Here is a 12,712-nt window from a genome sequence, read left to right as displayed (position 1 = left end):
GGGGGGGGGGGGGTGGGGGGGGGGGGGGGTGGGGGGGGGGGGGGGTGGGGGGGGGGGGGGGTGGGGGGGGGGGGGGGTGGGGGGGGGGGGGGGTGGGGGGGGGGGGGGGTGGGGGGGGGGGGGGGTGGGGGGGGGGGGGGGTGGGGGGGGGGGGGGGTGGGGGGGGGGGGGGGTGGGGGGGGGGGGGGGTGGGGGGGGGGGGGGGTGGGGGGGGGGGGGGGTGGGGGGGGGGGGGGGTGGGGGGGGGGGGGGGTGGGGGGGGGGGGGGGTGGGGGGGGGGGGGGGTGGGGGGGGGGGGGGGTGGGGGGGGGGGGGGGTGGGGGGGGGGGGGGGTGGGGGGGGGGGGGGGTGGGGGGGGGGGGGGGTGGGGGGGGGGGGGGGTGGGGGGGGGGGGGGGTGGGGGGGGGGGGGGGTGGGGGGGGGGGGGGGTGGGGGGGGGGGGGGGTGGGGGGGGGGGGGGGTGGGGGGGGGGGGGGGTGGGGGGGGGGGGGGGTGGGGGGGGGGGGGGGTGGGGGGGGGGGGGGGTGGGGGGGGGGGGGGGTGGGGGGGGGGGGGGGTGGGGGGGGGGGGGGGTGGGGGGGGGGGGGGGTGGGGGGGGGGGGGGGTGGGGGGGGGGGGGGGTGGGGGGGGGGGGGGGTGGGGGGGGGGGGGGGTGGGGGGGGGGGGGGGTGGGGGGGGGGGGGGGTGGGGGGGGGGGGGGGTGGGGGGGGGGGGGGGTGGGGGGGGGGGGGGGTGGGGGGGGGGGGGGGTGGGGGGGGGGGGGGGTGGGGGGGGGGGGGGGTGGGGGGGGGGGGGGGTGGGGGGGGGGGGGGGTGGGGGGGGGGGGGGGTGGGGGGGGGGGGGGGTGGGGGGGGGGGGGGGTGGGGGGGGGGGGGGGTGGGGGGGGGGGGGGGTGGGGGGGGGGGGGGGTGGGGGGGGGGGGGGGTGGGGGGGGGGGGGGGTGGGGGGGGGGGGGGGTGGGGGGGGGGGGGGGTGGGGGGGGGGGGGGGTGGGGGGGGGGGGGGGTGGGGGGGGGGGGGGGTGGGGGGGGGGGGGGGTGGGGGGGGGGGGGGGTGGGGGGGGGGGGGGGTGGGGGGGGGGGGGGGTGGGGGGGGGGGGGGGTGGGGGGGGGGGGGGGTGGGGGGGGGGGGGGGTGGGGGGGGGGGGGGGTGGGGGGGGGGGGGGGTGGGGGGGGGGGGGGGTGGGGGGGGGGGGGGGTGGGGGGGGGGGGGGGTGGGGGGGGGGGGGGGTGGGGGGGGGGGGGGGTGGGGGGGGGGGGGGGTGGGGGGGGGGGGGGGTGGGGGGGGGGGGGGGTGGGGGGGGGGGGGGGTGGGGGGGGGGGGGGGTGGGGGGGGGGGGGGGTGGGGGGGGGGGGGGGTGGGGGGGGGGGGGGGTGGGGGGGGGGGGGGGTGGGGGGGGGGGGGGGTGGGGGGGGGGGGGGGTGGGGGGGGGGGGGGGTGGGGGGGGGGGGGGGTGGGGGGGGGGGGGGGTGGGGGGGGGGGGGGGTGGGGGGGGGGGGGGGTGGGGGGGGGGGGGGGTGGGGGGGGGGGGGGGTGGGGGGGGGGGGGGGTGGGGGGGGGGGGGGGTGGGGGGGGGGGGGGGTGGGGGGGGGGGGGGGTGGGGGGGGGGGGGGGTGGGGGGGGGGGGGGGTGGGGGGGGGGGGGGGTGGGGGGGGGGGGGGGTGGGGGGGGGGGGGGGTGGGGGGGGGGGGGGGTGGGGGGGGGGGGGGGTGGGGGGGGGGGGGGGTGGGGGGGGGGGGGGGTGGGGGGGGGGGGGGGTGGGGGGGGGGGGGGGTGGGGGGGGGGGGGGGTGGGGGGGGGGGGGGGTGGGGGGGGGGGGGGGTGGGGGGGGGGGGGGGTGGGGGGGGGGGGGGGTGGGGGGGGGGGGGGGTGGGGGGGGGGGGGGGTGGGGGGGGGGGGGGGTGGGGGGGGGGGGGGGTGGGGGGGGGGGGGGGTGGGGGGGGGGGGGGGTGGGGGGGGGGGGGGGTGGGGGGGGGGGGGGGTGGGGGGGGGGGGGGGTGGGGGGGGGGGGGGGTGGGGGGGGGGGGGGGTGGGGGGGGGGGGGGGTGGGGGGGGGGGGGGGTGGGGGGGGGGGGGGGTGGGGGGGGGGGGGGGTGGGGGGGGGGGGGGGTGGGGGGGGGGGGGGGTGGGGGGGGGGGGGGGTGGGGGGGGGGGGGGGTGGGGGGGGGGGGGGGTGGGGGGGGGGGGGGGTGGGGGGGGGGGGGGGTGGGGGGGGGGGGGGGTGGGGGGGGGGGGGGGTGGGGGGGGGGGGGGGTGGGGGGGGGGGGGGGTGGGGGGGGGGGGGGGTGGGGGGGGGGGGGGGTGGGGGGGGGGGGGGGTGGGGGGGGGGGGGGGTGGGGGGGGGGGGGGGTGGGGGGGGGGGGGGGTGGGGGGGGGGGGGGGTGGGGGGGGGGGGGGGTGGGGGGGGGGGGGGGTGGGGGGGGGGGGGGGTGGGGGGGGGGGGGGGTGGGGGGGGGGGGGGGTGGGGGGGGGGGGGGGTGGGGGGGGGGGGGGGTGGGGGGGGGGGGGGGTGGGGGGGGGGGGGGGTGGGGGGGGGGGGGGGTGGGGGGGGGGGGGGGTGGGGGGGGGGGGGGGTGGGGGGGGGGGGGGGTGGGGGGGGGGGGGGGTGGGGGGGGGGGGGGGTGGGGGGGGGGGGGGGTGGGGGGGGGGGGGGGTGGGGGGGGGGGGGGGTGGGGGGGGGGGGGGGTGGGGGGGGGGGGGGGTGGGGGGGGGGGGGGGTGGGGGGGGGGGGGGGTGGGGGGGGGGGGGGGTGGGGGGGGGGGGGGGTGGGGGGGGGGGGGGGTGGGGGGGGGGGGGGGTGGGGGGGGGGGGGGGTGGGGGGGGGGGGGGGTGGGGGGGGGGGGGGGTGGGGGGGGGGGGGGGTGGGGGGGGGGGGGGGTGGGGGGGGGGGGGGGTGGGGGGGGGGGGGGGTGGGGGGGGGGGGGGGTGGGGGGGGGGGGGGGTGGGGGGGGGGGGGGGTGGGGGGGGGGGGGGGTGGGGGGGGGGGGGGGTGGGGGGGGGGGGGGGTGGGGGGGGGGGGGGGTGGGGGGGGGGGGGGGTGGGGGGGGGGGGGGGTGGGGGGGGGGGGGGGTGGGGGGGGGGGGGGGTGGGGGGGGGGGGGGGTGGGGGGGGGGGGGGGTGGGGGGGGGGGGGGGTGGGGGGGGGGGGGGGTGGGGGGGGGGGGGGGTGGGGGGGGGGGGGGGTGGGGGGGGGGGGGGGTGGGGGGGGGGGGGGGTGGGGGGGGGGGGGGGTGGGGGGGGGGGGGGGTGGGGGGGGGGGGGGGTGGGGGGGGGGGGGGGTGGGGGGGGGGGGGGGTGGGGGGGGGGGGGGGTGGGGGGGGGGGGGGGTGGGGGGGGGGGGGGGTGGGGGGGGGGGGGGGTGGGGGGGGGGGGGGGTGGGGGGGGGGGGGGGTGGGGGGGGGGGGGGGTGGGGGGGGGGGGGGGTGGGGGGGGGGGGGGGTGGGGGGGGGGGGGGGTGGGGGGGGGGGGGGGTGGGGGGGGGGGGGGGTGGGGGGGGGGGGGGGTGGGGGGGGGGGGGGGTGGGGGGGGGGGGGGGTGGGGGGGGGGGGGGGTGGGGGGGGGGGGGGGTGGGGGGGGGGGGGGGTGGGGGGGGGGGGGGGTGGGGGGGGGGGGGGGTGGGGGGGGGGGGGGGTGGGGGGGGGGGGGGGTGGGGGGGGGGGGGGGTGGGGGGGGGGGGGGGTGGGGGGGGGGGGGGGTGGGGGGGGGGGGGGGTGGGGGGGGGGGGGGGTGGGGGGGGGGGGGGGTGGGGGGGGGGGGGGGTGGGGGGGGGGGGGGGTGGGGGGGGGGGGGGGTGGGGGGGGGGGGGGGTGGGGGGGGGGGGGGGTGGGGGGGGGGGGGGGTGGGGGGGGGGGGGGGTGGGGGGGGGGGGGGGTGGGGGGGGGGGGGGGTGGGGGGGGGGGGGGGTGGGGGGGGGGGGGGGTGGGGGGGGGGGGGGGTGGGGGGGGGGGGGGGTGGGGGGGGGGGGGGGTGGGGGGGGGGGGGGGTGGGGGGGGGGGGGGGTGGGGGGGGGGGGGGGTGGGGGGGGGGGGGGGTGGGGGGGGGGGGGGGTGGGGGGGGGGGGGGGTGGGGGGGGGGGGGGGTGGGGGGGGGGGGGGGTGGGGGGGGGGGGGGGTGGGGGGGGGGGGGGGTGGGGGGGGGGGGGGGTGGGGGGGGGGGGGGGTGGGGGGGGGGGGGGGGGGGGGGGGGGGGGGGTGGGGGGGGGGGGGGGTGGGGGGGGGGGGGGGTGGGGGGGGGGGGGGGGGGGGGGGGGGGGGGGTGGGGGGGGGGGGGGGATGGACTACAATTCCCATCAGCCCCTGCCAGCATGGCCAATTGGCAGGGGCTGATGGGAATTGTAGTCCATAACATCTGGAGTGCCAAAGGTTCACCACCACGGCACTAGGCGGTCATGGGTTTTCCAAGTTGTATGGCCATGTTCCAGTAGCATTTTCTCCTGCATCTGTGACTGGCATTTTCAGAGGATCATCTGAGGATCAGCCACTGACGCAGGCGAAACGTCAGGAGAAAATGCTACTGGAACACGGCCATACAACCCGGAAACCCCACAACACCCTAAACAGAAGTAACTTTAAACCTGCAGGTTGAATCCAGATCTCTCTGGCTTAGGCTAAATCAGGGGTCCCCGGCTTCTTGGAGCCCTGGGGGCACCTTAGGAATTCTGACACAGGGTGGTGGGCACGATCCAAGAGGAGGAGCCAATCACAAGATGCCAAGGAGCGAGATTATGCATAATTCTCACAGCGGCTCTACGCCATTTCAGACAGAGGTTTCATTTAACAGGATGTTTTTTAACTGCACAGATAATCAAAATTTTCGCAATCCTTTGTGGTTCTCACCACCCTACATAATTTGGTATCATCTGCAAACTTGGCCACCACGCTACCCACCCCTACTTCCAGGTCATTTATGAATAGGTTAAAGAGCACTGGTCCCAAAACGGATCCTTGGGGGACGCCACTCCCTACATCTCTCCATTGTGAGAACTTCCCATTTACACCCACTCTTTGCTTCCTGTTTCTCAACCAGTTTTTAATCCATAGGAGGAGCTCGGCTGGTCAAAAGTCCCACCTAGTCCCGGCCACCTTCTAAAAGCACATGGCAAGCGCCCGAAAACGTGTTGGTGTGCACCACAATGGCCATTGTGACCCGAGATTTCATTGGAATGGAAGCCCCAGAGCTTCAAAGACAGCTGGACATAACAACGGCACATTTGTACAGAGAGCCTGGCTTTTTTTTTGACAGTCTGTTGTTTATTATTATGATGATGATGGAATCTGCAGCCAACGTTTCCTCTAAAATGCTCCTCCGACCCCTGCAGAGCGGTCACACTCGGGAGCAGAGAAACTGATGGGCCTCCCGGATCGTGGCCTGCATGTCCTCAAACCCAGAGAGCTCGCAGGCCTCCTCGAGGGCCAGCCAACGAAAGGCCCGGTGCTCCGACGACAGCTTGACCTCCGCGCTGCTGTCTTTCATTTCGGCCAGCCAGTAGACCACCGTTTTGGGCTTGTTTCTCACAGTGTAGTTCAGCTCCTTCTTGAAGCCTTCAAGGACGGTGAACTGGCTGGCGTCCAGCCCGGCTTCTTCCTGGGTCTCCCGGAGGGCCGTCTGTAGGTCCTCTTCTCCTGGATCCACATGACCTGACAGAGAACGAAGAACAAGAAGTGTTTGGATCCAGCTGGCTTGTTCTTAGGTTGGATTTATACCGTTTTTCTCTACCGAAAGGAGTCCCGCAGCAGCTCGCAAATTCCTTTCCCTTTCCCGCAGTGGCGTAGGAGGTTAAGAGCTCGTGTATCTAATCTGGAGGAACCGGGTTTGATTCCCAGCTCTGCCGCCTGAGCTGTGGAGGCTTATCTGGGGAATTCAGACTAGCCTGTGCACTCCCACAAACGCCAGCTGGGTGACCTTGGGCTAGTCACAGTTCTTCGGAGCTTTCTCAGCCCCACCTACCTCACAGGGGGTTTGTTGTGAGGGGGGAAGGGCAAGGAGATTGTCAGCCCCTTTGAGTCTCCTGCAGGAGAGAAAGGGGGGATATAAATCCAAACTCTTCTTCTTCTTCCTCCCCCCACAACAGACACCTTGTGAGGCAGGTGGGGCTGAGGGAGTTCTGAGAGAACTGTGATTGCCCCAAGGTCATCTAGCAGGCTTCTTGTGGAAGAGAGGAGAATTAAACCCAATTCTCCAGATTAGAGTCAGCCACTCATGTGGAGGAGTGGGAAATCAAACCCGGTTCTCCAGATTAGAGTCCACCCCCTTAACCACCATACCACACTGGCGCTCAGTCTAACCTACTCTACAGCGCTGCTTTGAGGATAAATGGGTCAGGATGAAATGGGGGCAAGAATAGTGTGGGCTGCCTTGGGTCCCCTCCGAGGAGAAGCACGGGCTACAAACGAAATGAATTGAATCAAATGATCTCAATAACAATATAAGCATATCACAGTTATAAAATAAAGAAGAAGAAGAGGAGGAGGAGTAGTTTGGATTTATATCCCCCTTTCTCTCCTGCAGGAGACTCAAAGGGGCTGACAATCTCCTTGCCCTTCCCCCCTCACAACAAACACCCTGTGAGGTGGGTGGGGCTGAGAGAGCTCCGAGAAGCTGTGACTAGCCCAAGGTCACCCAGCTGGCGTGTGTGGGAGTGCCCAGGCTAATCTGAATTCCCCAGATAAGCCTCCACAGCTCAGGCGGCAGAGCTGGGAATCGAACCTGGTTCCTCCAGATTAGATACATGAGCTCTTATCCTCCTACGCCACTGCTGCTCACAATAAAGGATTGTGGTGCTTTCTAAATTGGGGTAGGAAACAGGAAGGGAAAGACAGAGACAAGGATACGATTTGCCGATGTCCCCAACTGTAAGATCCTTTTTACTGCAGAGATCCCATTACCAGTCAGGTATAAACAAAACCTATCGTCAGGCTGGTCTTAGATTTTCCTGAGTGAAGCCAGACTTCCCTTTCTCAGGAACATATTCGGGACAGGAATATAAACACCACAAACCACGCGAGGGCTAAGCAAAGGGCAGGCACTAGAAATAACGCTCGCAAGCACGGCTGTGAAACATATTTGGACACAGCAGCTGGTCGAATATTTTCTCAGCGAGCTTTCATGGCAGAGAAGGGATCCGAACTCGAGCCTCTCATATTCTAGTCAGACGTTAACCATTCTTCCATGCCAGTCCTGTGGAAGCAGGCTACACCGCCAAACCGCAGAGATGCAGCTGAACCCAAAAATTCACAGTTATGTGTGCGTAAGCTCTGGCTTGGATGGTCCAGGCTAGTCTGATGGTCAGATCTTGGAAGCTGAGCAGGGTCTTTCCTGGTTAATTCTTGGATAGAGGAGCACCAAGAAATGCCAGGGTCCTTATACGGAGGGCAGGCAACGGCAAACCACCTCTGAACATCTCTTGCCATGAAAACTCTAGGGCAGGGGTGGCCAATCTATGGCACTCCAGATGTTCATGGACTGCAATTCCCATCAGCCTCTGCCAGCATGGCCAATTGGCAGGGTCTGATGGGAATTGTAGTCCATGAACATCTGGAGTGCCATAGGTTGGGCACCCCTGCTCTAGGGGTTTGCTATAAGTCGGGTGCGACTAGTTGGCACTTTAGTTACACACACACAACTATGCCAGTTACTGCCTGCTTACTAGGTTTAGAAACTTTCAACCATAACCCCACTAGTTTTTCTATCTATCTATCTATCTATCTATCTATCTATCTATCTATCTATCTATCTATCTATCTATCTATCTATCTATCTATCTATCCATCTATCCATCTATCCATCTATCCATCTATCTATCTATCTATCTATCTATCTATCTATCTATCTATCATCATCATCTCTCTCTCTCTCTCTATCTACCCACCCACCCACCCACCCATCCATCCATCCATCCATCCATCCATCTATCTAATTTCAGCATACCGCCCTATCCCCAAGGGGCTCTGCTGGTTTGAAGCAATTCCTCAACTTTCTTGTGATTCAAAGTTCACAAAGAGTTACAAGTTCCATCCTGTGTGCGGATGGGGGCGTCAAAGTTCACTGAAACCAAAGGTGTTACATGAAACCCTCAGAGAATTGCAACCCTAACCATATAGGCATTACCATAACCACTGTTTGTTTTGCTTCTATGGGCATTGTGGCACTCCTCTGTAAACGTTACGGCTGAAATCCACTCCATTTATAGCAAATGGATTTCGGTATCTGAGTTGAATTGGACCCGATGACTCAGCACTTATTCGGTTTTGAAACTTTCAAGCACCACCGCGCTTGTTTGAAGCAATTCCTTGGCCTTCTGTTGTACGGCTTGTTCCAAATATCTAAGAAATGTCAAGGTATGTTTACCTTAGTTAGGGATAAAAGGAAATCAGCTTCTGTGCAGGACAAAAGATATACACCACCTTTAACGAAGCTTGTCTTAAGAGAATTCCAGTTGCTATAAAAAGAATACACTTCCTTGACTCTTGGGGAACAACTTAATTTGAAAAACTGGATTGCAACAGTATGGTGGAGTCTCTTTCTTTAGAGGTTTTGAAACAGAGGCTGGATGGCCATCTGTCAGGAGTGCTTTGATTGCGTGTTCCTGCATGGCAGGGGGTTGGACTTGACGGGGTCTCTTCCAACTCTATGATTCTAACGCACAGGCAGCAATATCTCTGCATCCCGGAAAGCCAGGGAGCTGTAGTAGTTAAGAGCAATGGACTCAAATCTGGTGAGCCAGGTTTGATTCCCCACTCCTCCTCCACATGAGCGGTGAACTCTAATCTGGTGAACTGGATTTGTTTCCCCACTCCTACACATGTAGCCTGACGGGTGACCTTGGCTAGGCACAGTTCTCTCGGAACGCTCTCAGTCCCACCTACCTCACAAGGTGGGGAGAGGAAGGGAAAGGAGTTTGTAAGCCACCTCGAGTCACAGGAGAGACATTTGGGTTATAAATCCAAACTCTTCTTCTTTTCATCTTCACCTTAAGAAGAAGAAGAAGAAGAAGAAGAAGAAGAGGAGGAGGAAGAGAAGGAGTTTGGCTTTATATCCCCCCTTTCTCTCCTGTAGGAGACTCAAAGGGGCTGACAATCTCCTTGCCCTTCCCCCCACACAACGAACACCCTGTGAGGTAGGTGGGGCTGAGAGAGCTCCAAGAAGCTGTGACTCGCCCAAGGTCACCCAGCTGGCGTGTGTGGGAGTGCACAGGCTAATCTGAATTCCCCAGATAAGCCTCCACAGCTCAGGCAGCAGAGCGGGGAATCAAACCCGGTTCCTCCAGATTAGATACACGAGCTCTACGCCACTGCTGCTCCTTAAACTTCAGATGCTGCCATTTTTGCTCCTAAAGTGGTTCAGGCAGGTCCACAACAAAATAAAAGTACATAGGAAAAAAAACTAATTGAAAACTACTAAGAATATCTCAGGTCCAGTCAAAACCAAGGCAATACCTTTTGGAGGAGTCCAGTGATGAGTCCCATACGATGTCTGCAAGAGGAGGTACTGGATATTGCTCCCGACTGTGGCGGCAGATGCCTCACGCAGCTTTCTGAAGATAATCAAGCCACACGCTCTGACGGTCATGATTGTCCTACGTAAAATGAAGATGAGTGAATGACCTCAGGAACTGGATATGCAGACATGGCTCCGACGCCTCAGAGATTCCCCAAAGGGAAGCCAGTGGGCAAAATGGTACCCACCAAACCTTTCCTGATGCCCACCAAGTGTCTGCAGAAAACAGGTGAGGCCAGATGAGGTGCCTGCCTGCCCAGCAGGGTGAGCGTAAAATCATAGAGTTGGAAGAGACCACAAGGGCCATCAGGGCCATCCCCCTGCCATGCAGGAACACGCAATCAAAGCACTCCCGACATATGTTCATCCAGCCTCTGTTGAAAAACCTGCAAAGAAGGAGACTCCACCACACTCCGAGGTAGTGCATTCCACCGTCAAATAGCCCTGACAGTCAGGAAGTTCTTCCTAATGTTTAGTTGGAATCTCTTTTCCTTCCCCTTGAACCCATGACTCCGTGTCCTAGTCTCTGGAGCAGCAGAAAACAAGCTGGCCATCTTAAGAACATAAGAACAAGCCAGCTGGATCAGACCAGAGTCCATCTAGTCCAGCTCTCTGCTACTCGCAGTGGCCCACCAGGTGCCTTTGGGAGCTCACATCTTCAATATGACTTCCCTTAAAACATTTAAACATGGTTATCATGTCACCCCTTAATCTTTTCTCCAGACTAAACATTCCTAGCTCCCTAAGTCTCTCCTTGTAGGGCAGTGATGGCGAACCTCTGGCACAGGTGCCAGAGGTGGCACTCGGAGCCCTCTCTGTGGGCATGCACACACAGAGTTTGTCATGTGGAGGGCAGAAAATCACCCCCACACATACACATCTAGGCTGGCCTGGGCCACTGAGAACGATGTGCGTGCACTGCAGGGAAGACCCGGCTGGCGGGCCTGGTGCCTGTGCTCCAGGTGGCTGTTGCCGGGGGGGGGGGGGCAGAGGAGGCAGAGATGCTAGAGAGGCAAAGAGCGGTGCACGCAGGACTTGCTTGAGGCTAGAAAAGGCTGCCCCCTGCTCCAGCGGGTGGGGCGGAGGAAGAGGGAGCCAACCGATTTTTCCTAAACTAAAACCTCAGCATTCAGGTTAAATTGCCGGGTTGGCCCTTTGCGATAAATGAGTGGGGTTTGGGTTGCAATTTGGGCACTCGGTCTCAAAAAGTTTCACCATCACTGTCGTAGGGCATGGATTCCAGATGATTGACCATTTTAGTCACCTTCCTCTGGACCTGTTCCGGCTTGTCAATATCCTTCTTGAATTGTGGTGCCCAGAACTGTACATATTATTCCATGAGTGGTCTAACCAATGCAGAATAGAGAGGTACAATTACATCCCTCGATCTGGACACTATCCTCCTATTGATACAGCCCAGAATTGCACTGGCTTTCTTGGCCGCCACATCACACTGCTGGCTCATGTTCACATGGTGGTCTACTAAGACTCCTAGATCCCTTTCACATGTACTGTTATCAAGCCAAGTATCCCCCCATCCTATATCTGTGCACTTTATTCTTTTGACCTAAGCATGGTGTCTTATTGATTAAACTAATGATGCTTCAGTGGCAGCTGCCACCATAGCGTTGCTTTCTCTCTCTTTCTATCACTTTCCGAGCATATTTTCAAAAACTCCTCCTCCTGTCCCCTGCCCTTGGGCTTCCTTCACACGTGTCTGCAGCCACCTTGCAACGGCGCCCACAAAATTCCAGAGGTGCTCACAGGGTGGAAAATGTTAGGGACTCCTGCTCTCCATGATGCAATGTGAAGCTGGGTGCTCACAAAAATAAATATTTTATTTACTTAACAATACAAATAATTTAAAGTCATACAATCCAGGTCAATCTAAGGCCATGTAACCAGAAAACCTGTTCAAAGGCCAGGGAAAACAGCCGCCTCTTCTTTCCCAATCTTCTGAACGCAGGTAAAGAAGATGCTGGACACGCCCACAATCTCGGGGCCACCACTGAGAAGGCCCTGAAATATGAGTGGGAAACCCAATTGCAACCAGCAGATCTTAAACAGCGTCCATGACACCGACCTCGGATCCCATCAGACCACTCTGCATCCCGCTGGCCCCACTCCAAGTTGTTCCTGAGCATGTGCAGAGTTCGACACACTGATACGCTCTGCACATGCAGCAGCTATTGCGTTTTTTAGAAAAGAAATCTGTTATGCGCTGAGCTTAGTCGGTCTGGAATGCCCCTTTTGCAAAGCCTATTCAAATGAACGGGCTTACTCGAAAGTAACCGTGTCTAGGAAAAGGCTGTCACGTGATGCTTACCAGACTAGCAGCTCCACCTTACAAACAACGACCCCACGCCTTCATTCCCTGCAAGAGAGCCCCGAGAGCATTGGAACCTCTCCATTGGCAGGCAGGTGTGCCAATCAAAGCGTAAGAGTCGCTCGTCCAATCAAGATGAGAGAAAGAATGCGGAAGAAAAGGGGAGCGTTCAATCAACGAAGGGAAAGGGAGATGGAAGGTGGAGAACTAGCGATGTGATTGGCTTTGTGATATGAGTGATGGGAAAAGCACCAATAGGAGACTCCAAAGCGTCTTTTGGCTTTACTGACACCGGGCTCAAGTTTCACAAAACCCAATCCGTGTTGAGGGCGGTGACTTCCAGAGGAGACTCGTCATTTTTCCGCCTTTGAGTTCTACTCTCCCGCCACCGTCTTTCTAAGCACCCGATTGGCTAGATGAGGCGCCACCCCTTCAGCCTCGCTCTCTCTACTCCGCTTCCCATTGGACGCCTATGTTGGCTTGGGGGCGGGGCGGCGAACAGGCGCGAGCGTTCGAACACAGGCTTTGCGGCGTTGCTATGGAGACGCGGCCTAGCCATCGTCAGCGGAGCCTGGCTTGAGTTCTCCAAGCAGGCTGCTCGGGTCTTCCTTCACCCAGATCAGGGATGATCGCTGAGCATACTCCAGGTAAGCCCGGGGGGAGAGAAAACACAAATCCGGGGTCGAATGGCGTTGCTTCTGGGGAAGCGTGGCTGTTGCTATGGCGACAGCCGGGCTCCCCGGACCCCCGTGTACACACGGACCTGCTCCGTTGCCATGGCGACGCCCCCTTTCCTCGCCCTCCCGACGTCGCGACCACTGCGAATTCAAAGTTGATGCTCAGTGCTCAATCCGGAGTGCCTTTGCACGTGTTGGGCGTTCAGACACCTGTAC

The 12,712-nt window shown here is 64.7% G+C and overlaps 2 protein-coding genes across 4 annotated transcripts in view; one reads left to right on the top strand and one right to left on the bottom strand.

Annotated features, from left to right (window-relative positions):
• MYORG (myogenesis regulating glycosidase (putative)) overlaps nucleotides 1-5,030 on the top strand; it is a 78,852-nt gene extending 73,822 nt beyond the window's left edge. Inside the window, exon 3 of the mRNA XM_048503284.1 lies at nucleotides 5,024-5,030. Within this exon, the coding sequence (XP_048359241.1) occupies nucleotides 5,024-5,030 (7 nt within the window). The remainder of the gene's footprint in view (nucleotides 1-5,023) is intronic.
• Nucleotides 5,031-5,225: 195 nt separating this feature from the next.
• On the bottom strand, nucleotides 5,226-11,942 carry NUDT2 (nudix hydrolase 2). Of its 3 annotated transcripts, none has more exons than XM_048503790.1 (3): nucleotides 11,820-11,942; nucleotides 9,433-9,572; nucleotides 5,226-5,634 (listed from the first exon to the last, which is right to left on the bottom strand). In XM_048503790.1, exons 2-3 carry the CDS (start codon nucleotides 9,563-9,565, stop codon nucleotides 5,321-5,323), a joined length of 447 nt encoding a protein of 148 aa, XP_048359747.1. In that variant the 5' UTR covers nucleotides 9,566-9,572; nucleotides 11,820-11,942; the 3' UTR covers nucleotides 5,226-5,320. The 3 variants fall into 3 exon arrangements, with proteins under 3 accessions (XP_048359747.1, XP_048359749.1, XP_048359748.1); XM_048503792.1 differs by lacking the exon at nucleotides 11,820-11,942 and adding an exon at nucleotides 11,577-11,796; XM_048503791.1 differs by lacking the exon at nucleotides 11,820-11,942 and adding an exon at nucleotides 11,404-11,558.
• Between the last annotated feature and the right edge of the window lie 770 nt (nucleotides 11,943-12,712).

Source organism: Sphaerodactylus townsendi, linkage group LG07, assembly GCF_021028975.2.
Source record: "Sphaerodactylus townsendi isolate TG3544 linkage group LG07, MPM_Stown_v2.3, whole genome shotgun sequence".
NCBI lineage: Eukaryota > Metazoa > Chordata > Lepidosauria > Squamata > Sphaerodactylidae > Sphaerodactylus > Sphaerodactylus townsendi.
The sequence above is the reverse complement of the archived record's forward strand: the minus strand, read 5'-3'. Positions and strand labels throughout refer to the sequence as shown.

Excerpts from the sequence above, each read along its gene's own strand:
- NUDT2 (XM_048503790.1), bottom strand. The coding sequence starts at position 9,565 with ATGACCGTCAGAGCGTGTGGCTTGATTATCTTCAGAAAGCTGCGTGAG. Across the intron at positions 5,635-9,432 it reads TCACTGGACTCCTCCAAAAG|GTCATGTGGATCCAGGAGAA; the intron begins GTATTGCCTTGG and ends GTTCTCTGTCAG.